Genomic DNA, 27,359 nt, shown 5'->3' with positions numbered 1-27,359 from the left:
TAAAGTTCAGCTAACTCTTGGAGCCTGGGGTCTCCGTACACTAAATATCACTTGTGATCTGAACTGGAAAAAAATATAGTAGGATCTTGCAAATACTGATAAAATAGATTATCTTTCTTTCTTTTGGTATTTGAAATATAATTCTTTATAAAGTTCCTGTCCTACAAAGGAATTGCAGGGTGTAACACAACATTAGTCAAAATAGGACATTCTAGAAAATATCATTTAATGGACAAAAATATATCAAATGTAATGCAACTGTACTGTATATATATATAAGGAAACAATAATCAGGTTCATCCAATAGAATTGCTTGATAGGGTATATAATGTTTATATATGCTTGTTATTGATCCTTTGCATTTTTGCATTTAATTTTATGTTCACAAAAATAAAGGCAAAGGTTTTATTTATACCAGCATTTTAAAAACAGTTCCTACTCAGCTGTCTACTCATACATGCATTCAAGTATCTTGGACATCCATGAAAGAGTATTTTAGTGCAAAGTGTTGTTACTACTGTTAAAAAAAGTCATGAGGTACCCTACCGCACAATTCAAGTACAAAACAAAAACCAGTTCACCTCAAGCTTGTAGTTGAAATATGAAAAGGTGGTAGTGGGTATATTCAGAAATCCATGAAGTAGTGGAATAATGAAGAAGTAGTTTTAGAAGGGTCTTTGTAGAGTTTTACTTTAGCTCCTCAGTGAGAGCAGTGTGAGGGGAAAATGTCTCGTTCACTGGAAAATACAGCCAGTGATTAATACAGAGTTCTTCCCTGGAAATGAGTGTAAAGACTTCAGGTGGCTCTTTAACAATGAGAGAAGATAGAAAAGCAGAGGATAAACTTTAAATGTTCTTATGATGAGTAGTTTATTGTATAGTAAGAAAGAGTTGATAGAAAGGTGCTCAGATAGGGAGGACAGAGTTACTATTTAGGAAAATACCTTGTGTTTTCAAACCTTAATGTTGAGGAATCAGTCACAGTCCCAGGTGGTGTGAATAGTTAAGCAGCTGTCCTGAACTGAGGTTTCCCAAGGTGGAAGACTGCTGCCAACATCTGCTGCAAGCGATTTAACCAAACTTATAGCAAGTGCTTGTAAAAGATGTGCATTCCCTCCCATGTTCCACACATTCAAATGGTTCATTGCCGCTGTTAATTTGTTTAGGACAGTTCTGTGCATATAAAAAGCTTCTGTCAGACTTGGAGATGATGATTTCTTAGACATCAGGGGTTTTTTGCTTCTTTTAGCGCCATAATGCAAGCACAAGAAACATCACAGGACTTTCTCCGAAGATTTGATGATTTCGTGGTGAAAGAAACTGTACTTCAGTAAATTATTTTGGGACTTCATTTTGCCTATACACAGTCTAGTTCTAGGGGTTTTCAGCAGGTACTTTGTCTGTATAAACACACACACTTTGTATTCTTTAAAATGTGTAGATAGACATTACTATTGCCTGTGGTCTGAATTAGACTAAATATTTTTATTAAACATTTATATAATACAGGAAAAAAAAATTATCTACTGTATTTTATTAAATTGTACTTATATTCCTTCTAGGTGCACATGCATGAGGTACATAAACGTCTAATTAATTTTGAATGTATTTCATATGTTTGTTTTGAGAATATTGTAAGTCAAGTTTCTCTGGAGTTCAGAAATCTAAATATTTTGCCGTAGTTACTAGGATGCAAAAGGTAGACTTTTTCTTATGGCATATATATACACTTGCATGGAGTAGGGAGAGCTCACTGCAAATTGTCTTTAAAGTCTCATTTAGAAGAGAGCGATGCATAAACAAGACAGTGCTCACTAAAAATTAAGGTTTTCCAAGTAGTTACGGGTAAGATACTACTCAGTTGCAGGTACTTCATAGGAACTAAAACTCAGGGATTATGTACTATTAGACCTGATTCATTTAAGACTAAATGTTTGCTTTTAAATGCTCCCTGTTCAACTCAGTACGTCAGGGCATGCTTTCAGAATAAAGCTGAGTCTTTGGCTGCTAAGTCTAAATTTGTCCAAGTCATGAGAGGTCTTTGAGTTTTCTCTCTAAAATCTTATTCAGGACAACATCCACAAATCCCTAATGTAAGGAAATATAATAAAAACCCATTGTAAAGGTAAAAAGGCACCAAAACTTGACTTCCCTTGCAACTAGCAAGCTGAATCTACAGGCTTTATGGATTCTAGGGGTTGCAGGAATTGTACACTTCGTGTTTTGAGACTTCTGCGGTTGCCAGAGATGCTCATGACAGAGCCAGCAAGCAGAATGTATTTTTATACATATCTAAACACACGTATATGTGTATGCATATGTGATTATAGATGTTTATGATGAGAACTAACGAAATCGCTAAAGGCTCCCAGAGGTTATTGGTATTGATAGCATCCTTTGAGCATTTATGAACTTGCTCTAGATATGTGTCATCTTTGTCTTCACAGAAGTGACACACCTCTGTTCTGTATTTTGATGGGCGTCAGCATGCACAGGCTTCAGGCAAAAAGCTGCAATTTGCTGGAAGAAGGCTGATGATTAGTGACATCCTGTGCTATTTCCATGCTGCTCATTTCCTTGAGAGCATCTCCCCGTTGCTTCCAGCATAATTAGAGTAACAGGCCTTAGCTGTGAACTGCACAGAAACTCTGTCCAGGGCAATATTTAAAACTTTTCCAAAATATATTTTATCTCAAAACTTTAACTTGAAGAAATGTTAGGGTGCTCCCGACACTACTTTTACACATCTTTCTTCCTTTATTCACACCCGTCACAAGCAGAGACAGAAAGGCATGAACATACTCATTTCCTTTGTGACATTTCTCCTGTTGGTGGTTATGGAGAGTAGAAATGATGCACAATTTGGGAAACAGCCCTCAAAGCGCTGTAACAAAAATACTCATGTAGAGTTTGGAAAGCTGTCTCTGTCTGGTTTTAAGGTATAGACTGGTGCAAGTGCATGGATACCCAGTAAATAAGGTCCTCAGTGAGATAAAAGGGAAGCCTTGCATGTATATGAAGGGAAGCTAAACGAGCTTTTGATAATCAGTGTTAGCAAAATGTAAGAACAGAAAATTCCTGTGAAAGCAAGAGAACTGGAGGTTCAGTAAGTAAAGAGGGGGTTGTCACCCTGCATTCCAGATCTCATGTGCAGTAGATGATTAGATTGAGGAGAGTTGCTGTCCCTACCTGTATTTCGTGTGACTGGCAGAGGTTAAGTCTCTGAAGTGAGGAGAGTTGAATAGATGCATGTTTATTTCAGTGCCAGTGGAGCTTAATTTGCCATACCTACCTGCTTAGCAGCCCTGGAGCTGCAGTGCCTCTCATGCAACCATCCCCACTGCTGTGGTAGTTACTCCAGCTAAAGAAGTAAGAAGTGCTGCAACGGATGGGAACTGTGCTGGCCTTCCTGGCTTCCATCTCTGTCACATGCAAGTAAACATCTGTGCCTTGTTCCTGGGCTTTGCAGTCTGAATAGATTATCTGCCTTTGCTCCTTCTCTTTTTTTATTCCTTTGCTGGAGGCACAAGAAGAGGATCCTGGAACTTGATTTCTCTGCTTAGGTGGTTGCTCACCAGCCCAGCTACAGATCGTCTCCACTTCCTTCTTCATTACTACTTGAACAGGACTCATATTTTGCATGGCAGTGATGCAGGTTAATGTTGCACAGAGAAGATGTCTTTACAAGTCACAGACTTTCACAAACGGGTTAGCTGTTTTGTACAGCATACACTCCAGCAAGTAGAAGTTTGTACTTTTTCAGGTAGGTCAGGATTTCTAAAGGCTTTTCAGTTATTACTGCATGTACTTACGTGAGAAAAGAAAGAGCTGTTGTTATGCCAAGAAGCTTCTATGTCCTCGGGGCAAACTCAGGAAGAGCTGGATATCTGCTCTCCCTCATAGCTTCTAATGATGCTAATAGGAGGGCTACCTGTGATTATAAAGGCAGAAAACAAGCTTTATTGTGAGTGCTACAAGAATGTGCATGTACTATTAGTTTCAAGAGCCTATCTTTAAATCTAAGCAGGACTTGGAGTGTTCCTGTATAATAATTAAAAAAAAAAAACAAAAAACCCAACTGTCAGGATATTTCATTAGAAGAAATATTTTACTTCTTTCAAAGTACTGATCCTAGTTTGTTTTCAGAGGTTCCTCTAAGTTTTTCTTTGTTATAAAGTCCCTTCTAGTCTGATTAAACAATACCAATGTTTGATAGTTTCTCCAAACTATGCCAACTGATAAATAGGTTTTCACTCAGGAAACTGCTTTACAATGTTTTCTTGAAGACAAGAAATTAAGAAAATGGGGTTTTCTTTTGTGGGCAGGGAATTATTTTAGACGTATTATTCACTACTTGTAAGTGTGTTGACATGCCAAGTATTTGACTCACTTGTTTTTGTTTTTCCAGTCTTAGCGCGGTGATTGCATTATTAAACATGAAATTCCTCACTCCTGGCTCCAGCAAACTAGCAAAATTACTTTTCGCCTCTCCTTTAACTGGAAGAGGGTAATAGCAGTACCTTGACAGTCCTGTCCTTATTGGACAGTAGAAAAGGAGAGGTTTTGTTTGGGTTATGATGGTGCTTAAGAGCTGATCTTGTGTGGATTGTAGTTGAGTGCTGTTTTGTTCTGAATTGTTTATCCTTGGAGCAGGTTCAATGCAGGGAAAGAACAGATGGATAGTGAAAGAATGGGAATGGTTATAACATACAGTCTCATATCCAAAGTTTATCCTTTATCTGTGTAAAATACTTCCGGATTCTTCAGATAAACCAATAATGATCATCCTGTAAATGCTTATTGTATTCACTGTTTCACAGAACTTGTGAGATCGAGGAATTGATCGTTTTACTGATCTGATCAGGCTGTCACAAACCTGCATGCTATGAAATCCCTGGTGCCAGAGTGAATCTAAAAATGTTTCTGTTAGCAGCTGCTGTGCTTTTGGTTGTGACAGCTTAGCTGTTGGAGGTCTGCGCTGTGAATAAGATTGCGATTAAAGAGAAAAGGAAATGAGAAATACTCTTTCAGAAAGATTATTTCTTGTTTGTGATACAGTGTATACACAGTCATGCTGGCGTAACAAGGAGATGTTACTGCCAGATGCTTAACACCATGAAGCTGTGGCCTAAATACTGTGCTCACGATCACACGGGCTGTATGTGTCAGAACAAGAAATTACAAGTCTTCAGGTTAGGCTACTTACTAAATCATCCTTTAGGTTTGAGCTTCAACTAGGTAATTTCAAATCCATTTGTTGCAGCTTTTGTTCAGATTTACTGCTTCACTGATGGTTGTATTCTTATTTTACTTCCGTAAGAAGTAAATATAATATTTCTTATACTTCTATAATAGTTCTTATTTTACACTGTAAGAGCATCCTACACTTTTCCCTTTGAGAAAGGGACAAGATGTAGCTTTGATTCCTTTAATAGGGCACAACTAACATTATGAGCACCATAAAATGCATTTTATTCCCTAATTTTCTTCTGGGGTACTGTTGTTACATATAATCTTCAGATCTGGATAGTTTTGTGAAGTTAGTCTTTATATATTACCTTCTTAATTTTTTCCAAGCACATATCTTAAACTGTTGCCTACATTTGGTCTATTGGCCTGTCTTTCATGCTTGTAAACTCCACAGGGCATTTCTATAAGGTATTTGTTTTGACAGAGTGAAGTATACCTACAGAAATACAGTATAAACAGGCCTAATCAAAATTCTGTTTGATCCAACACTAGTTGTCATTCTTGGCTGTTCTGCCAGGCAGCAGAAGCCCTGTGTTTTCCTGAATCATTTTAAATAACAATAAAGATGCAACTGTTTGGCTCTGTCTTGGTTTTAAACATGTTTATTCCTGTTAAAGTAAATTGAAATAGTTTGCTGGGCCCAAAAACAAAACCCGTAGTGTTCTGTTTATGAGAGGAATCACATTAAAATAAAGAACTTGTTGATGTATTTTTCAAACTGTCTCGACAGAAATTATTCATGCATTGTCAAAAAAATAAAAAAGTGGTCTCAAGCCTAAAACATTGGTATTAATTGAGCATGCACTGCTATGACAGAAAAGATGTTTTACTGTCAGTTGGTAGTTATTGTAGAAAAGCTTGGAGAACACCACTTCCCAGCAATGTCTCCATCAGGAAAGTCACTTGAATAGCTGCTATACTTAAGCAAGTGTCTGCTGTCTTCAATTATGTCTCCCCTGTCAGATAAAGAGATTTCTGTTACATCAGAGGTTGTTTGTGTGCTAGCTGACCAGTTAGGGGAGATACGATACAGTTCTGTGGAGTAAGTTAGGTGATGCCAGCTATAGATGTGTAGCTCCATCAACTCTGTGCAGCAAAAGAGCTCGACTTTATTGGTGGTCCTCTTGCGAGGCATTCACACCACTGTCCTGCAGTGAAATTGAATCTCTGAGATGCACTGAGTACTGATGTCAGCAGCAGTGCAAAGGGAGTAGCTTGGCGCCAGTCTGTGTCAGGCATGTAGGTGGGTGCAAGGGGCAGAGTAGGAATGTCAGGAGGGATGTAGATTAAATTCTAGGCATGTAGACTTTTATCTGAGATTATTTAATTGGAAAAGGTTGTAATAGAAGTGATAGACTTTCTATATAATGTGAGAGAAATCTCTGTTTAATGAACATTTCAGTATTTTGAAGTTTCCGTTATGATATTGCATTTCAGAGTTAGGCTGCAGTTTTTTATTTGATTGCTCTAAAAAGTATGTCACATCAATGAAGCTGAGTTTTAATTTCTTGCATTGAGTAATTTCTCCTGGTACTGTCTCTGAGAGTAAAACCTCACTGCATATGTAAACATGGCCTATGTAGTGCAAAAAAAAAAAAAAAAAAAATTTTGAGAAAGCCAAGTGAAATTATAAATTGTGTAAAATTTCAAGATACAGTTTTAGTTGAAGAGTACCATTTATGCTGCCCTGGACATTCTGTCAAAAAGGTCTAAGTTATAAAATAATATCTCTTCGCAAGTAAAAGCAATGTAGAGTATAATTTGAATTGCCATTTATATTAAACAATTTACTGAATTGAGATTTCATAAACGTCGTTACTGTGCTATAAATATAAATTACTGCTTTTATAGCTTTATGAGACCAATTGCCTTTACTCTTTGGTACATTTTATCTGTCACTTAAATTGACTAAATGAAGAGATTATTGGGAAAAACATTCTTAATCTTGAGATTTTAATTACTTTTTTCTAAAACATTCACCTTGAAAGTTGTGCAATTTTGCTGTTTTGGTTCACTGTAAGAATGATTAGAAAGCGATGACAACTTTAATTGCATTACCATTAAGTGCAATGATTCACCATATCCTCATAACATTTTAACTCGGGTAAATGCTGATTGGATCCAGAATAACGTAAATCGATGAGTTAGTTCTTGCAAAGTGTGCATGTCCTAAATTGTAAATGTGGAAATAGATTCTAGACCAGTGGATTTTCATCTGGAATCCATGTATTACATTGGCAACAAAAAATCCCTGTAGAAGTGAGACACCAAAGTAAATTCTTTAGCTGGAAACGAAACAAAGACAATTTTAATTATTTTTCTTTTTCATCAGTCACTAGTTCTGCCCTTTGATCCTTGTTTTGTTTTTCACCTTAGCAAAACCCTTCACTTTCAAACCAGGAAATGTGACTGTTACAAATACATCCTGGTGGAGAAAAACAGGAAGAAAATTTTTGGAATTTTTACTTTTTTGACCATCTGAATTATAGTGTCGCAGCACTATTTTGAAACTTGCTGAGTAGAATATTTTGCTAAAAGCAAATATTTAACTTATGGACCAGAATCTGTTACTTTATTATCATAACCTGATGGATGGATCAACATGTTTTTAATGTGGGCAGTAAAGAGAAGAAGGAAAAATACTTTTAACTTTTTGAAATCCACATTCATTCAGAATGGGAAGCAACTACTTCACTCACTGTATTGGAAATGATGCTAGATTAGCAAGATAAAAATACGGTAAAGTTAATAGTGGTTGCACACTAGATCTGTGTTTTTAATTGCTTTTGCAAGACTCCCAGTTAAAAAGCAGCACAAGTTATTCTAGTGACTCCATTTCTGGAAGATGGAGAGAGAAAAAAGCTTGAAGCAAAAATTAAGAAGGGCATGGTGGTTACTTCCATTTGCTGCCCTTTCAACCACACAATTAGCTGAAACCTAAGATGCATATTTAATAGAATTGAGAGCACAGAAAGGAAAATATAATTATTGGTATGAAATAACAGCTAGCACAGGCATATGTATTTCAGAAAACTGCTGTTTAGTATGTATTGTTGCAAGGATTATTTCATTATTTTTCCTGCATAACTGTTACATTTCATATAAATTTCTGTGATCATTTTGTAAAGTTAAATGAATGCAATTGATCTGACATTACAGATGGAAAAAATTACAGTGTATGCACTTCATATTAGAATACTGAGAGTGCCATTTTTGACACTAAGTTGAATGAGGATTTTTAAATAGATATGTGTATATATATAAATGTATAATAAATATAGACAAATATATAAATATATATGGAAATATTGTGCACCACTAACAGGCACTGCGCAGGGAATGGACAAGAAGCATGCTAGCTCACTTGTTGGAAGAACATTCAGTCCTTCGTTCTTAATTATGTTGTAGGATTGTGGTAGGAAAATTCAGCAAGGCTAATTGATGCTAATTTTAAAATTGACTGTAGAGTAAGCAAAGCCCTAATTCTCACTTTGCTTGAATTGCCTTTAGACTGAGTACCCCATGTCCATGAGTTTCTCAATGAGATCTGTGCTGTGGAAAAGTACATAGACTCTTTCAGTGCTCAATTTCAGCATATAAATACTTTTGATATCCTTGGGGAATGTATTTTACTTCTTTTTAAGGGAGAAATAATTATAGTAATGTCAGATGTTGTTATTACTTCATTATTGTTTAATCAGAAACCTAAGTGCTGTGTGAAACACAACTGGTGCCTTTTATTTTTTTCATCTATTACATGGGAGTGGGACTATTTGCAATCTTTGTACTAGGGTACATTCATATTTTACATTGACAGATCAGAAGACAAAATTGTGGCTGATTTCAGAGGAAAGGCAGCATGTGAAATGTGTGTTTCCTCAGATTTCTTGAGTGTTACGGTAATTGCCATTAATGGGGCCGTATTTTCAAATGACTCTTTGTTCTGTTTCTAAAATAGAAATATGGTCTGTCACTCAGTGAAATTCTTCAAAGAACAGGTATAGTGGCATGCTGTCCTCAAGGCTAGGAATGTAAGAAGTGGGAAAACTGTCTAGTGCAAGTTTGTTTACAGTTATTGCTGAAGAGTAATTAGGTACTTTTTGACTCATGTCATTTGTCTTATAAGGTAAACTGTACATTGGAAACAATCTAGCCACTTACAAACTTTCCCAGATACATAACTTCATAAAGTATAGCACTTCATCAAAGCAGATCCATTAAGCCTCTGACTGGTACTCTTCTTTTGGCTTTGATTGCAGCACCACACAGAAGCACCTAGCCCATCATTGCTTCCCCCATCATCTTTACCGTTAGATGTATTAAACAATGCCGTTGCTGGATTTAGTACAGTGGAAGAGCTTATCCGGTACCTTGAACCAGATCGTTGGCAACTGGATTTGGAAGATTTGTACAGGCCAACGTGGCAACTTCTTGGAAAGGCATATATTCATGGGAGGAAATCAAGAGGTAAATTACTCTTCTTTCTGGCCTTGCAGCTTTCTCCGGGTATGTTTTCTTAAGAAACAAATTAAAATGTTAACAAATTAACAGTAAATATGAGCATCGTATTTTGGTTCCAAACTTTGTATTTTGGTTCCATGAGAGGAATATGTTGGAAATACAGCAGAGATCATTGTTATTAGCTGTTCTCACTGTTACATTATCTGAAAAAGGACAGTAACTAAACTCAGAATGTAAAGGAATTTAGCAGGATAAAGTAACAAAGGGATTAAAAAAAAAAAAATAGAAGCAGGCAGGGTAGTCTTCTGCAGGGAACCTGAGAGATCTTTTCTGCAAAATAGGAGGGCATCTTGGCTGGGTGACAATATCTAACTTTGTGAGTTTCTTCTTTTTTTTTTTTGTGGAGGGGAAAAACTTGATTTTGTGTTTGAGGTAGGGAATTTCTTACACTTCCTGTATCATTGAGTACTGGTTTATTTACTTACACCATATGAATTGAGAGCAATTATCTTTCTCTTCTGTGATACCTTATGAAATCCCTGTGTCCATGTCCAGTTTGATCGTGCATTATCAATTTAATCAGATGTAAAGTAGGTTATGTATTTTGAGACTTGTGGAGCTGTTTTTTGTTCAGCAAGACATTTTCTTCCATCTGTATTTGACACTCATGAATTTTCTATGCCATATCATCCAGATGTTGCCCAGTACTTCATGTTTATGGATACCATGTGGATGGATAGCATGCAGGCAACACCTCCTTCCTTGCACACCATTCAGCATGAAAATGAAAACATATGAGCATAAATTAATAGACTCCTGTATTGACAAATGCAAGCTAGGTTATCATCTGATCTGCAAGAAAAAGGGAGGAAGTAAACCCTTCCATAACTGAAATGTAAGTTTTTGACAGCTAATTCTTGGATGTGAGAGTAAAAATCAACCCTTCCACCCTACCTGTTGCTACAGCGATATGCACAGCAACTGAATCAAGAGCCAAAGAGGAGGAAATCTATTTAAAAGCTTTCAGCAATGGACTGTGCCTTTCAGATAGTCATTTAACACGTTCCTACTTAAAGGGATTCAGTATTTGCCAAATGTATGCCATAAGCATACAGTAAGTGGGAGAAAAACAAAATATAATTTCTGAAACCTTGCATAAACTAAAATGCAGGTGTTGGATAACATCTATATAGACAAAAGCAACTCCCTGCAAGACATATCTTAGAAAGAAACTATCAGAGTAAATCTTTTAAAGACTCCTAATTAGATGCTGAAATAGATTTTTCCACTGAATAAACATATCATGGCATTGCCACATTTATCGTTAAGAGACCACCCTCAGACTACATTACTGAGTGTGTAATGTAATTGCCTGAGGTGGAAAATATGTCCAGTTGAGATGACATAGTATGAACTGTTAGGTCTGTTCAGTAAAGAGAGAGAGCAAACCTTCAAACATCTTTTTGTTCTTTTCTTCTTTTTTAGTACATGTTACTCCTTCCAGTAGCATGTTTGCTGTATTTTAAAAGTTTTTAAGAAATGTCTGAGAGAAGTGCATGCCCTAAATTTTTTGGGTTTTATCAAAGTCTTTGATTCTGTAATCAGATCAGTTTTATTATTGCAGTATTTAGTAAAACCTAAATTACTGTCCTGCTTTCATAGACAAACATCAGTTTATGTCTAGATTAAATGAAAATGTAATTAATAGCATATGTTACTTTATGTATTTTCTTCTACTCCTACTTAATTCATGTGAAAAAGACTGTATTTAGACAGCCTGAATTCCACAGATCTTCTGTATCTGATGTTTTCTCTGGATAAAATGCTTCCAAAAACTTTTAGCCAGGAAGAAGAAACACTAAGTTCAAAGGCTTCTATGTCTAAATATAGTTCTAAATTCTTTATAATATTAAGCATACTTAAAAATAAAATACATTTTGCTGTGAAAAAAAAATCATCCCATCACTTCCCACAGAAATCTATGCATAATCATTACAGCATATTTTGAAGTATGCTTAAAAAGGAGTCACAATACAGCCATAGTCCTTATTAGATGCTTTTCTTGTATATCTCTCTTGTCTTTTTCACTCCTTTGGGTCTTTTCCCTGACCTGTTGTAGAAGCCAGTGAGAAACTTACACTCCCAGGAACATCTCCAAGGTGCTTAGGAATGAAAATCAACCTGCTGCTATCTGTGCCCACACGCAAGTGCCCCAATCAGTATTTGTTTTGTTGAATTTGGGAGCAGCATCCAGCTGGAAAAATGTTTTGGGAGAGCTCCCCGTGGTACTCTACAGTGGTCCCAGAGGGTGCAAGGCCATTGCATTGCCAATTGCAGAACACAGTTACTTTCAGACTGGTGTGAAAATGGATTACTTCAGCTGTACGTGCCAGTAAAAGCTCACTTTTGAAATACACTTTACTGTAGTCCTACCTGCATCTACATTTTTTTCTCCCTTTTTTCCCTTCTACTCTTATTTTAGTGTTTCCCATTCATGTGCTACTGCAGAGCCTCTCATTCTTCCCAAGCTAGTGCTAGACAAAAATAACTTTGACTGTTGTGTCAAACATGATACATGGGTGGAAGCCAAGTTGAAGGAGTGTTTAAATGTTCACATTATAACAGGTACTGTAACTCAGTGCACTTGGGAAATCCACATAACCTTTTATTGTGGTTAAGTAAACACTTTTAAGGGAATATATACATTCTCTCATCTAGCTTTGTGCCCGCAGTGTGTTAAAATAAATTTTGGACAGACAGATACTCTTTGAAAAAATAACAGCTTCATTCACACACTTCAAAGAAGTGATTATATAAGCACTAGATAAATTTGCCACAGACCTTTTAATGAAACTGAATTACACAAGGTAGGGCGAGGGTTCAGTGTGAGGTAGAACAGCAGTATACCTTAGTGCATTGTAAAACATGGAAACCAAACATGACATTTTTCATCTCTCCTGAAGCCTGTTATAACAGCAAGGCACACTAAAAGACACTTACAAAGAGCTGATTGTGTGTTCTTCCACAGAACCTTTTTAGAAATTAAAAAAAAAAACCTTTTTAAAATTTAAAATCAGGCTTGCAGGGTTCAAATTCATTCCAATTTTGAGACAAATTGTGTAATGTGGTCGCTGGTCATTTTAGTGTATTGCTCTTTATGTTATACATACAACTAGTAAAACTATCCATTTCCCTAGTACGACTAGGGAAATGGATGCATTACTCCACTGCTTACATTCCTCCACTGCTGCCAGTAGGCAGGAGGTAACAGAGAAGCACACAACCACACAGGCATATGTCTGCCACTGGTTGTTGGGCTTACTGGAAGAGGCATCAGCTTCCAGCTTCTGTTTTCAATTTCTCATGGTGAAGGGCTGAGCAGCAATTGTGTTAGGACACATAGGCTTAGCTTCTTGAAATTCACTGTACCAAGCATGTCAGTCTCTCTAAAAATCTACCAGATTAGCAAAACTAGCATTTCTCTTATTATGCATTAGGCATTTTATCTTAATTTAGACAGTTCACTTACTATATGTTTAAAAACATAACAGGAGAAAGTACTCCTCCATTCCTATCCACAGTCCATGATTAATGGAAGTAGACATGTCCACTCTCTAAATGACTCAGCCTGCAGCTATTAGTTGATCAGAAGAGCTTAAATAATTTCTAATTTTCAGAGAGAATCTCTCCCCCGGAAGTTTTGTCTCTCTTTTCCTCCGCTCCCTTCTGAGCTTTCTCCAAGGAATGCTCTTGCAGTGTGGGAGGCAGGCTGGCATCCTATCAGTAACTTTATTGGAGTTATTACAGGCTCTTTGCTCTTAAAAATGCGATTGTTTATTTAGGAGCCTATGTTAACCTGATAGTGATGGAATGAAGTGCCCCAGCTTGGCATTCACTGTAAGTGCAAGCAGAGAAAAGGCTTCAGTGTGTTTAACTGACCTTTCACAACAATAAACCCTTACTTATGGATACCTGTATATGGATATGGTCTGCAAAAGAAATCTTTGAAGAAATCTGGAATGAAACTGCTACCCAAAGATCTGCTCCTGGGACAATACTACTAAGCATCTCTACTAGAGAAATACAGCTTCTAAATTCTCTTTGTTTCTTACATGTTTAACTAGAATCGAAAGGTATTATCCTGCCTTGGTAGGGTGAAGTTCTCCTTCGTGATCTCTAGAGGCTCTTCACACAGTAGAAGGAAAAAGCATTTCTCTAGAGGGTGATTCAAATCAGGAAAATATTTTAGTTTTATTTTATATCTTTTTATTTACAAACGGCTAGCAGTAATGGTAAAGTGTTTGTCAAGTAATATCAATGCACTTGAGTATTTTTTCCCCTAGTTTCTTCTCGGCTTAGCTCAAACCCAGTTGTTTTTAAGGGCTTTGCTCTGTTCAAAACCTCTATTTCAGTTATTCCAGTAGCCATATTATCATCAGGTTTTCTTTTTCTTTTCTTAATTTTTTTTTTTTTACCAGATAAAGTACCCCTGTGAATTAGACATGACTTCTGTTACTTATTGGTCATAGGTTTGGAGAGGACAAATGATCCCAGATTGTGATCCCAGATTATGGTGATTCTGGTCTAGCTTTTCTGAAATATGTTGCTTTTCGCCAAAAAAAAAGGGCTAAAAAGTATTAATTTTTTCACAAGTCCAGTGTTTTTCAGTCTGAACTGAAGACCTGTTCTTTCTCAGCTATGCAGCTAAGGTGAACCTAAAGGAGCCTGGCCTGTTTCAGATCTTTTCATGAGCTTGGTGTTCAACCAGTGCATAGTGAAACTTTGGTGTGATACAGTGGAACCAGTTTATAGGGAAACAGGTGCCAAATATTAATATCTTTAACTTGCACTTCAAGTTAGGTGCTTACAAGGAGAAGCTGTTATTTTATTTAAAGCACATTAAGTGAAAATAAATCTTACAGAAGCAACAGAAATATGTATCTATGCTGCTGTGAAGGAAGAGGGGAAAATTGAACCTGCTAATAGTTATACAGATACACATACTTGTGATTTTATTTGTTGTTTGTACATTACTCACTGATTATGACTTCTTGAAGTCAGTGGAAGCATGTTCCTCCTAGATATGAATTGTTTCATTCTTTCTTATGCTTACATCATCCTTGCAGAGAAGCAGTAATTGAAATTTCAGCAGGGAAGAAGTTTGAATGCTTTATGAAAATGAATTTAAAATGTGTTTGGAGGATTTCAGGATTCTTAATTGCTATTTGTGTTTCTCCAATCCAAAATCAATATAGAATAGCAACACGAGAGCTCAGCATATGAACATGAACAAAGGGAATTCCATTATGGTTGATTTGATAAAACACACATTGGAACATAGTAGCCAAAGCTTCTTTTGTTTCATTTGAACCAACTCTACCAGACTTATAAAATAATTGGTGAATATTCCTATACGACAATAATTCCATTTAGGTTACATGGTATTTCTGTAACTGCAGTATTAGACATGTGTACTGAACCTGTACCACCTGCACAAAAATGAACTTTCCTCAAGTGTTCTGCACTGCTGAAGTTGGTTTGCCACCAGTGACGTTTGGTTATGAGTCTGAAAAGCACCAGTTTGTTTGTCTTTTTTGCAGTGGTTGATCTCAACCTCCTAAAGGAGGAGGTGCGGCTGTATAGTTGTACTCCTCGTAACTTCTCAGTGTCACTGAGGGAGGAGCTGAAGCGAACAGACACCATCTTCTGGCCATTGTGTCTTCTGGTTAAACGTTGTGGTGGAAACTGTGCCTGTTGTCATCAGAGTTGCAATGAATGCCAGTGCGTACCAACAAAAGTCACCAAAAAGTACCATGAGGTGAGTGCTTTTTTTACATTTGCATATTTGGAAATAACTGAAAGCCAATGAAGGAATTTATTTTTACTATAGGAATGCACCACTATATTTTCAAATTTTATATATTGCGCTTATAGTAAATTTTTTTTTTACCATTTTTATGAAGTGTTACATAAAAAAAAAGGCAATATCTCCCTTGTTAAAATACTTTCTGTGGAACTATTAAGTCATTCCTGAGCTATTTGTTTACTGGTGCAGTTCAGATCCACCGCAGCCACACCTCCTTGTTCAGCTCTGTCTAGTGGTAGATGTGAACTTTATGAAGGAACAGAGACCTGTCCATTTCCAGTATAAATCTATAACTAAAAGCATTTATTGTAGAATTATCTGTTAATTCCATTTGGTTAAGTATGCTATTAGTCCTTAAATAAATAGAAATATGAAACTGCAAGACTCTTCTTTGATAAAAGCAAGTATCTGCTTAACATGTTTTAATTGGTTTTGTAAAGTCTTGAGGTAGAAGCAAAAATAATTGGTGGGTGGAATAAATGAATAAAATTCAGCTGAATAAAGCCTATTTCTTTTAATGTGCTTTCTGTCACCTAGCATGGTTCCAGTGCTATCTAGCTCCTAGACTAGGTGTATGATGAAGCATTTGCTGTTTTCTTGATGTTTGGGTTCTTCTCCTTCAGGTTCTTCAGCTGAAGCCAAGGATTGGTGTTCGAGGATTGCATAAATCGTTGACAGATGTACCCTTGGAACACCACGAGGAGTGTGACTGTGTGTGCAAAGGGAATACTGAAGGATAAACATGATTCAATTGTGCTGTTTTCTTTCAAAGCACACTCAATCAGTGGCTGATTCTATTATGGGGCTTGTGCATTATCTCCTTCTGTAATCTCAGTTGTTTGCTTCGGGGATCTTCCATCTTCAAGATTTACAGTGAGCTCTAAAAAGAGGAGAAGCCAAACTGGGATTATATGTTGTGTGACAGCTCTGTTTGGAGGCCCACTAAAAGGATGGGAGAAAGGCATCAATGAGGGATTTAAAATAAATGTATTGTTTTTGTTTCCCCACAATTTTCTTAACAACACATGGATTTAAATTTAGGAGTAAAAACAAAGTTAGAAGGCTCACATCATGGAGACTTGATCCTGCTGACGGTCTCATTTCTACAGCTTCAGTGCATCTGGCCTCTGTTTCAAAACACCCAAAATCTCTTTTTGTGTTCAACTACTCCTATGTACTCTAAATCAAAGCATTCTCTGTTGTATAAACTTGGGTTAAAACAGACTGCCTTGTTCTGAATTAAACATAATTTGCCTAATGCTGGTAGGAAGAACTGGATTTTTCCATAAGCTCTAGTAAAGCTCCTGCCTTTTAGAAAGAAGACTGGACAATAACATGAGCTAAGGAAGCAAACATTGAAAAGAACAGCGCCTTTATTCTTACTACTATGGCTGATGAGTTTTTGTTTGTTTGTTACTTTTTATCGTGTACATTTTTATACTCTCCTTTTGACAACATAACTATTTGCTTTTTCTAAACTTGTTAAATATATCTATTTTTACCAAAGGTATTTAATATTCTTTTTTTTTTATTACAACCTAGATCAACTATTTTTTAGTTTTGTGAGACTTTAAAGCCAGATTTGTACAGTTGGAGGAACAGAGATGTGGTAACAATGGGAAAAGGAGCATGATCTCTTTGCAGTTGGTCACTACACAGTGAAAAAACACCAGTTTTTACCTGGATGTACAGGAATAATGCAGAGAGACATGTGGATGAAGCTCTAAGCTTGCTAGCTGCATGACACTGAAAATATGAGAGACAGATGTTACTATAAGCAGTTTCAGAAGCTGACTTTGAAAATTCCCTCTCTCAATACTGGCCTTTGTTCAGGTAGAAAAGAAATGAGCATAGATAGATGCATTCTGGCTTGTTTAACTTCTTTTAATTTCTTGAAAGTAGAATGATCTACAGCATAAGAAGCCCAGTGGCTTGCAGTCTTCATGATGCACCATGGTCATGGGAAGGCAGCCTTGTTAAAGTGTATGGTTTTCCACTGACAGTTATAACTGTTTAAGTACTGTTCACTCACAGGATCATAACACTCTTCAGAACAGTTTGATGAAATATGTTTTTTCTGTACATTATATTCCTTAACCAATACCCTTATTCTGCCCTATGCAAATTGAAAAGGAAACAGTAAAGTATTTTGCTTGTAAAATGCTTTAACATTATGCCTAGTTTATTTTTTTGACTATTGGATTTGCAGATTGTAATGAATCACCAAATAAAGTAATAATGCTAATTTTGGGAGAACAGGTGTTTCTGTGTGGTTGCATATTTGTATCTGTTCAATATACAGTAACGGGAAAAGTTAAAGAAGGTGATTTTCTATTTACCATTTTAAAAATCAGTTATGAAAACAAGTCTTGCGTTACCAAGGCTTCCACTTTATTAAATCTGCTTTACTGTAAATCCACATGAAGAAAAAGAGGAAGGAATGTGATGCTATTTGCATAAACATTAAAAATGTTCAAAACTGTGTCGATGTGAAGCCATCAAAGTGAAATAATATCTGTTATTGTTTCCATCTTGAAAATGAGTTCTAATGAAAATGTGAAGGTTTTTGCAAGTTGGTGTGAATTTCTGATATCAGTTCTGGAAAATTCTCAGGGGGCTTCTGATTCTGTCATAGATGGTCTGGTTTGCCGACCCTCAACCTCCTGCTGATTAAGAAAAATACTTGGTGTAAATGTAGCATAAAATAATCAAGTCCGAATATTAGCCCCGTATCAGAATGCAGAATTACGGATACATGAGAAACCTGGTTTACCTGAATTTTGAGTCTTTGACCAGAATAAAGAGTGCTTTGCAGAGATGTTGGGGATTTTGTTCCAATTAATATTGTCCTTTTTTTTTTTGTAATTTAAAGAGCTTTTGAAAAGCAAGTTGAGATAAAATCAGAAATCATAGCTTCTGGCACCCTAATTCAGAAGAAGACTTGAAAACTCTGATTCCATTACAGATTTTTTTTTGCCATAGAAAATACAGAAGGTATCATCATCTCTGTAGACTTGGTAGTGGAAGAAGGCACAACATGCACTTTAGGGTGGGTATTTAAGGGTATGGGAGGTAATGTTTTCCAAATGTCACAAGTATTTCTTCTGTTGCCCCTCTGGCTTTAGCTCCTTTCCTTCCTTAACAATTTCTTGTACCAGTTTCCTTCCCAATTGCTTGCTGTAGACCTCCATCTGAGCTCTGTATCCCTTTGCTCTTTACATCCCTGTGCTTCTCAGTGCTGTGTATCTCATCCAAAATCACCATCCCTGCTGTTTGCCATCTTCTTGCCAAGCATCATAAAGCCCATCCCCTCCTCCATGGCTCCGTGCTGAAGCTGCCACTGCCCAGACTTTGTTTTTCCCTCGGATATTCCGGGCTTTCAGCACTCCACCTCTTCAGTAGCTTAAAGAGTATGGACAGGCTCAGTTGTTCTAAAGGATGGGATTTGGAAAAGATGCCAGCCACCAAGGCAATGAAGGGTTCTCCTGCTCTGTGCTGCAGGGTAGAGCAGCTGCCCCTGGTAGTGGTAACCTCTGCTGGTGCTCTGGTGGGGTGCACCCATACGGTGTCCCACCGAGCTGCAGTAGGCTTGGTCTAGAGATCCTACTGTGTTTTCTGTGGTCTTGGCATCCAGAAGAGTCTTTAAATGTTTTGAAGGTGCCTCCTGACAGTGCAGGGGAGCTACTGTCAGTACAATAAATCACATTGGTGACCTCCCCTTGGGTGGCAAAGGGTGAGGTGATGTGAGGTAAAATATGCTAGAGGAGGCCATGAAGGGTGAGAGGATGAGGGAGGGCTGGGCCGGGCTGGGCCATGCTGGGCCCCTGAGGCAGATACAGCAGAAAAGGGCAAGACAGAAACAGTGCTAATGACCTAATGACCATGGTCTCCTAATTTGCTGCCGGCTGCCCCATGGTGCGGTGACATCTTACTCTCCCAGAGGTTTTGTCAGACCCAGGTACAAGGCTGTCTGCAGCAGGGAGTGCAGGGGTGGTGCCAGCCCACAGAAGGGAGGGAACAGGGAGATGCACGGCTCTGGGTTTAGTTGGGGTGCCTTGAACATTGCCAGTCTTTGGTCTTAAACTTTAAAAAATATACTTCAGAATTGCATGTAGTAAGTGTAGTGATTACAGTAGGTACAGTTTAGCATAAAGGGATTATTTCCCACTGTGCTTAAGACAAACAATTGCCTAACACCACCTCTCCTAATTTGCTTAAAAATCCCCCATTGAGAGGTTTTAATTTCTCCCTCAGAAGATTTCCTTACTGAAAGATGTTTTTTTTTTTCAGTCAGGTGTTCCTGAGAGGTGTTAACTTCCTGTGGCCCTAAGGTGAGCCAAGGCTTGTTATATACCTATGGTTACACACAGCAGCACCCAGGAAATGCTCCTCTGAGGGTTTTGTTTCATTACTTCTGTTGTTTCTAAGCAAATCGTGTGGTAAAACTAGGAGAAGATACTAATCATGAATTACTAACAAGCAAATGTTGCATTCACAGTTGCAGGTCATCGCAGCTAAATGCCAAGGATGGTGCGTGCATGGAAAAGAGATTATCAAAACTGGGTAGAAAGCCTGTGATTTTCAGTGTGGAACAGAAATTGCAAGTTTTGATCTTACATCTTTGTGGGGATTTTTTTAAATTGTTGCTGCCTATTTTAAGACCTGAGCTGCTGGACTGCATTAATGTAAGCATCAGTGTTTGGGAACAAAGCGGGAAATTACTCTTTCCAATGCGCCTAAGCAATGGAAACAGCTGAGTGGAATAAAGTAGCTCCTGTAAACAGACAAATCCCAAGTTGTCTAGGCTGCTTTTTGTAGGTCTTGTATTCCAAAGAAATGGCTTCAGCTAAAAGTGATTATTCCCCCTAGAGGAACAGGTGGGGAGCTGCCAACTGATGGTGAGCCTTGTTTTTATGGATTCTGTAGATGTTCACATTCCTGGAACCCTCCTGTCAGCTGTGGCCAGCATGGGAGTGCTGTGGAGCAACACCAAAACTTTAGTCACCAAGGGCGTTAACTGCAGATCCGTTGGCTTTTAAACTCTTAAGTTTCCTTGTTCTTTGTCTGCCTGGTTGCACAGGCTCACTGCTCCCTTTCAGCAGGAGGGAGAAGGAAAAATTATGGATGTTACAACAGAGTGTGCAGAGGGGAAAGACAGAAGCACAAAGCTAGCTTATTTAGTAGCTACTACATCAGCTGCTGTAAGCTGTTACCCAGTTTCCTTTCTAATGGAGGATTATGTTGAAAGTCTTTTAAATTTGCAATTCAGATACCAGCTGCTTAAATAGTCTCATTTTGATTGCACCAAACTCTGGAAATAAAAATTGGAAACATTACTTTCTGTTTGACTTCTGAAGATACAGTAGTAGTGCTACTGCTTAAACGCTCTCATAAAACCTCATGGAGAGATGCTGAAAGAGTCATGATTGCAAGATTCTCATTCAAACCAAGCTCTGATGATAAGAAGACAGCCTTACTTTTCTGATGCTATTTGTGATATGATGCTTAAATTAGTTTGAGTAAACTTGTGCTTCATATAATTTTTTTGTATGGGATGCTTTATCAAACAACTTGCCTTTCAAAGTCTTTTAAACCCAGGGACAGTGGTTTTGTTTGTTTGTCTGCCAAAATCGCAGAGTAAAAATATGGCTGCTTTTTTCAGCATAAATTGGACAGAGCTTCTCAGAGAAGACAGTTTGCCAGTTGCCTCACTGGAACTCTCCTGAATTGTAGAAAGAAAAATAAGTTTACAGCTCAGTCATGGGAGAAAAATGACAGCTTTTTGAATATGTGATTCAGAGCACGTAAGCTCTGAATGCCTGCTCTGAATCATGCTCTGTGTCAGTCTTCACAACACTCATCTGTCTTCATCAAGTATAGAGTCAAAGTCTGGCCCTCCCAGTTGAGGCAGCTCTGAGGTTAATCAATGTGAATACCCCATTTACAGGCTTGTTTTCTGAACAAAACACTTCTTTCTCAAAGAAGAGTCTTAAGAAGCTGTATGGCCTGGATTGTCTTTTGATATAGCCAATTTGGCAAGTGGTTTTTTTGCCTAGTAAAGACTCAAGTTCTAGTTCAACTCAAGCCTATGCTGCCTTTCTCGGATTCTGCAGTGCTGTAGACAGTTCCAAGCCAGCTTGCTTCTGGTGTCTCTCCTGTTCAGAATGAGTGACAAATCATATCTCTCTTAGTAAACTAGCTTTTCTTTCACTCTACAGAATCCTGATAAAGTTAACAAGGTTAGCAAGAAAACTTGTTTAACTGTCTTTGTCCTGTTTCAGTCATATCTGTGGCATGTGCCTTGGGATCTGCTACATGAAACTCATTGAAGAGAGAGCGCCAGTGAAGGCCATGATGTTTTTATGGTTCCCAAAGAATAGCATCATACAGTGATCAGTTCAATTATCCACCTTTTGAATCAAAGGATGGTAAAATTAACTGCACCACTTTGTTTAAAAGGCTTAATTTAGAGACTGACAAGAAGAAAATAACATTTAAGCCTTGATTTCACTCTTTTTAAGGTTCCATGCAATTTCAGAAGAGGAGCTGCTTTTCACCCTCGCTAATTGCTTTTTATTCCTTTGTCACAGATTGAGTGATTTCCCTAAGAGCAGTAAAATAAACACATCACTCTAATGCCTCAAATAAAAGAGACAAAATTATGTCCTAAACCTCAATGGAAATCTGTGGCTGTGAGGAATTCCTTTCAGTCACCTTGGCAATTTTGCGTTTCCAGTAGTTTAGCAGCGTGGCACATGAACAGCAAAGTAATATAACTCTTTTTCTATGTGTGAAAATAAGGATTATTCCATGCAGTTTGTGAAACTAAGCTAAACAGCTACGTTAGAAAAGCTGATGAAACATGGGCTGGATGAGCCGACAGTGAGGTGGATTGAAAAGTGGGTGAAGGGTCAGGCCCAGAGGGTGGTGATCAGTGGAACATGTTCTAGTTGGAGACCAGCAATTAGTAGTGTGCCGCTGGGGTCAGTAGTAGGTCCAGTCCTGTTCAACATCGTCATTAATAATCTGGGTGCTGGGGTGGAGTGAGTGAACCCTCAGCAAGTTTGCTGATGACGCAGAACTTGCAGGAGTGGCTGATACAACGGAAGGTTGCATTGCCATCCAGAGGGGTCTTTACAGGCTGGAGAAACGGGCTGACAGGAAGCTCATGAAGTTCCACAAGGTGAAGTGCAAATTCCTGCATCTGTGAATGAACAATCCCAGGCGCCAGTATGTGCTGGGGCCACCCAGCTGGAAAGCAGCTCTGAAGAAAAGGACCTGGGGCTCCTGGTGGGGACACCAAGATGAACATAAGCCAACAATGTGTACCTGTGGCAAAGAAGGCTAAGGGTGTCCTGGCCTGCACTAGAAGGTCTGTTGCCAGCAGGTCAAGGGAGGTCAGCCTTTACTCAGCATTGGTGAAGCCATGCCTAGAGTACTGTATCCAGTTCTGGGCTACTCAGTGCAGTAAGACATGGACATACTGGAGAGAGTGCAGCAAAAGTCTGCTAAGTTGATTAAGGGACTGGAGAATCTCTTGTATGAGAAAAGGCTGAGAGAGCTGGGACTGTTGGGCCTGAGAAGGCTCAGGGAGGATCTCTTCAGTGTTTATAAACACCTGAGGGGAAAGTACAAAGAGGATGGAGCCAGGCTCCTTCCAGTGCTTATCAGTGACAGGACCACAGGCAATGGGGACAAACGGAAAAGCTGGAGGTTCCCACTGAACATTAGGAAACACTTTCTTAGTTCAAGGGTGACTGAGGACTGGCACAGGTTGTCCAGAGCAATTGTGCAGTCTTCATCCTTGTAGATATTCAAAACCTGTCTGGACATGGCCTGGAGCAACTGGCTGTAGGAGACCCAGCCTCAGCAGGGCAGTTGGACCAGATGACTTCCAGAGGTCCCTTCCAACCTCTGGATTAGAACACATACAATTTCCACCAACATTAAATTTACATCTTAACGCTGAGATACTCAAATCATCATAGAACTAAAAATTAATAAGCACAGAGTCAAGTATTTCCTTACACCATAAAGATATACCTAGGCATTAATTTTCCTCATAATGTTTATGATCTGATAGATTACAAGTTCTTTTGCTTAATTTTCTCCCAGAATAGGCTTCTAAGGGTTCATATCTGCTTTGTTAATCATTGCTTTCAAGTTAAAACTGAAGATAAGGATGTGAAATAATCATATGTTAAGTGATAGGAAAAGGCCTATATCTATGCCAATATCCTGTGTGAAATCACACCTTTATTTTTCAAGTAAGATCAAGTTTCTTGTATGTGATAGCCTTTGAACTCTTACCAAATATCTTACCTAATAGTCCTACTGCATTTTAGTTCTGCTTTACACAGCTCATAAAAACATAGCCATTTTCCTCTCAAACTTGTTAATGGTACTTTGCCCTGATAAAAAGCACCTCATAAGTGCAAATAGTGATCAGGAGTTGCTAGTAATTTAGGAAATTGCATCAGATCAGAGTAGTTTTATGGCACGTTGTCCAGAGGCAGCAATACCAGGAATTGTGCCACACAGGTTGATGATAACCACCAGCTCACAGATACGCCAATACGTGAGTACTCACAGGAGGTAGGGTTGGGGACCAGTATCCCTGGCAGTCAACTGTGAAAAGGATCCACTGCTTCAAAAACTGATTTGTCCTTGTTATTCTATTTCAGAGAATATGTCAAGGCAAATAACACCATCCTAGTCTCTTCCTGGAAAAAAAAAAGAAGAGGAATGAAGAGCTAGTTAAGCTATCCCGATACTTAGAAATTCTTTTTGCCCCATGGGAATTTGAAACAACAAATAGAATATTTATTTAATCAGTGCTGCAGTTCCCCTAACCCATGCTCCAGGGTGGCATTTAAATCAGTAAGGGCAGCATTCTTTCCAGTGTGAAAGCAGCGAACAAGATCCTCTATATAAATAATTTACTCTATAAAGTACCTACATTAACACATCACCGCTACGCTAAACACACTCAATCATGTCAAACCACTTTTTGTGGTGGGGTAAAATTGTTGCCTTGAATATGGTAGCTTAGTTTTCAACTATTTTAAGCAGTCTTAATGGATTTTAGACTTTTGGCTGCCCTCATAGTCTCCTTGAAGGTCGCTCTGAGTGATGGCTGCAGTGAAAAATTTCTCTGTGACCTGTGGGACAGTTTTAAGCAGTGAGGTCATGAAAACACTTATTTAAATGCAAGAGAAGAGGCCAGGCACAGGCTTATTTTTACGTTTCAGGAAAACAGCTACAGAAATCATTCCCAATTGGCAGAAAGGGGACTCCCATTCCTCAGCTAGGATTATTTTGTCTCTTAAAACTTAAATTTCCTTCCTTCTCATAGGAAAAATGTAAGATTAAAATAAGGATCTTATAATCTAATATTTAGCTTTATTCACTTTCATATATTCTTTTTGTACACGTCCTTCCCCAATACAAGCATTAATCTAGACTGCCTGAGCCTATGCAATTTCTCCCTGCCTTCAAGCTGTATGAATGGGCCACAGAAAGTAGGAACACTCAGTCCTTTTGGATGTTTCAGATCAGCGTCAGTGTAGTTAAGCAGCAGAATTAGCAAGCAGGGAACAGCAGTTAGTCCAGGCAAATTAAAAAGCTCAGGATCTCTACAGATGAAAAATGAAAGAGCCAGAGGAACTTTTTTCATGGACATGAATTGAAGGTAAGCACCTGGCACCTCTTGGGAGGCAGTGAGCTGTAGGGTCTGACTTTATTACCACCTTTGAAAATCTTCCCTTTGAGCAACAGGAAAATGAGGGCAGGAACATATCTTTGGAAAGGGACCTGGGTGTGGAAAGACTGAAGAAACTAAGCACAAGGCTAAGGGTGGTGTTTATAAAGGAAGATAGCCATGTTTGGGAGCTAATGGTGTTCATTGTTCGAGGAGCTCTGAAGGGCTAGGGTGTGCCTCTCGATTGCAGGCAAATGAGTTGAGTTTTACCCTGCTCTGAGTCTGCCTGGCAGTGTAAGATGCTAAAAACAAGCATGGCAGAGACCTGCCTGTTACTGGCTTTGCAGGAGTATGCCCTCAGGGACAAAGAGGATCCTGGCAGAGGCTGTCCTGTAGTATGAGAGACCTCCTGTGCCTTCACACCTGCGTATCAAATGTACTGTCTTGTGTGATGGTTTTCTGGATGTGTTGTGAGGTGTGGCATCTCTCAGGCTGTAGAAGGAAACTCAGCTCCCACTATTCTCTCTGGTCGTCATTACTTTGTCAAGTCATAAAAGAAGTAGAAGGTTTTGTCAGAACATTTTCTTGCCCTTTTCTTCTTTTCATTGTATGTTTTAGTGTCTTTGCCATTCTGCCATCAGCAAGAGTACATCACTGGTCTGAGCTGCAGTTACCAGTGGTATTCCGTAGCTGTAATAGTGGCTCTGCCTCAGTGCTAGCTACAAGTGCATGCAGGGTCTGCTCTAACTCACTTGATGGATATGAATTTGTGTGTTGGTAATTTGCTCAGTTGCCAAGACCTGATTGTTTTCTCAGGCAGTGTAAAGAGAGTGCAGGAAGAAGAGAGGGCAATGCAGAGAGTGCCTGTCAACCACTGCCTGATGTTAGCAATTGCAAGCTTGGATATGGAAGGACTGAACTCCTAAAACAGTGAAATGAAAGGGGGTTTAGTAGGACTAAGCTGTGGTGTGCTTCTCCTGGGGATGAAATGTTCAGAGACCTGTCAGGAAGTCAACTGCTTTTTTGGAGTTGAATGGCAAAGTTTGTAGCTCAGAGACATCAGTCAGTTTCGACTGTGGAGAAAGAGTTTGGAGGGTAAGGCTGCAGCCTGGAAGTGATACCCCATCCGTGAAGCAGTGGAAGGTTACTTCCTTCTTAAAGAAATGTAGTAGTGGAAGTTACTGCCACTTGGATACTTGAAAAATCTTAATTTTGTCATGTTATGCAAGTTTCTGACTCTGAGATTTTATAGTGCGATTATAGGCAAGATTTATTGTTTGGTTTTTGGTTGCTGCAACCTGACTTTTGACCAAGTAAATTAGCAAGTGAACTTTTCTGTACTTATAGCAATATTTTTTGATCGATGGGTCTTAGCAAGGGTACTGTTAGAGGAGGAGTTAGAGTGAGTTCATTATGTCTGTAGGCATAAAGCTTTCACAGCTTCTGAGCAGAAACACTTTGTCCTGTGTGAGCAGATTTACTTTGGAGAGTGTAAGCTGTAATTCTTGGAGGCCTGGACAAAGTATTGTTTCTTTGGCTTGAAAAGCTGTATACTGGGTACCTGAACTGCAGCAACGAAAAAGTGAACAGCTTGTGTAGCAGATTCAAGCTGACTGTGGAATGTGCATTTAATAGATTAAAAGGAGACGTGTTGTGTTTAAAATCAGTGAATCAAATACTCTTGACTGTTCCCATTTTGTGTTGTGTTTTGCCTATTAATCTGCAGAGCATAGGGGGAAACGTTGCAAGGTAGAGCAGGGATTTGCAGTGGCTGGTTGCTGTTTTCTGAAAAGCCATTCAAGAGTGTAATGACAAGGGCTGGTTGCGGTTGCACATGGCTGAGGATGACTTCAAGAGACTGAGCATTTCCTTAAAACATATGATACACATTAAAACTTAGGATCAGGCCTGTGATATGCTTACTGTGACTTATTTGGCTTTAAGCAAGCAAAAAAAAAAAAGTTTGAATATATCAGCTATTTCCTAATTCTTGTAGCTTTTCTTCTTCAGCTACAGTCTCTCATATTTAGTTCAGCAAATCCTAAACCTCGGCAGCTGGAGGTGCTGCAGTTGCCATTTATG

General features: G+C 38.5%; 1 protein-coding gene across 1 annotated transcript in view; it reads left to right on the top strand.

Moving 5' to 3' along the window:
- Window positions 1–17,833, top strand: part of PDGFC (platelet derived growth factor C) — a 129,257-nt gene extending 111,424 nt beyond the window's left edge. The window contains exons 4-6 of the mRNA XM_062607472.1: window positions 9,510–9,717; window positions 15,312–15,529; window positions 16,201–17,833. Coding sequence (XP_062463456.1) covers window positions 9,510–9,717; window positions 15,312–15,529; window positions 16,201–16,317 — 543 coding nt within the window. The 3' untranslated portion in view covers window positions 16,318–17,833. The remainder of the gene's footprint in view (window positions 1–9,509; window positions 9,718–15,311; window positions 15,530–16,200) is intronic.
- Window positions 17,834–27,359: the final 9,526 nt, after the last annotated feature.

This window comes from Pezoporus occidentalis, unplaced genomic scaffold (assembly GCF_034315485.1).
Source record: "Pezoporus occidentalis ecotype Australia unplaced genomic scaffold, CSIRO_AGI_Poc_V1 ctg1, whole genome shotgun sequence".
Taxonomy (NCBI): domain Eukaryota; kingdom Metazoa; phylum Chordata; class Aves; order Psittaciformes; family Psittacidae; genus Pezoporus; species Pezoporus occidentalis.
This window is presented reverse-complemented; position numbering and strand designations above follow the sequence as displayed.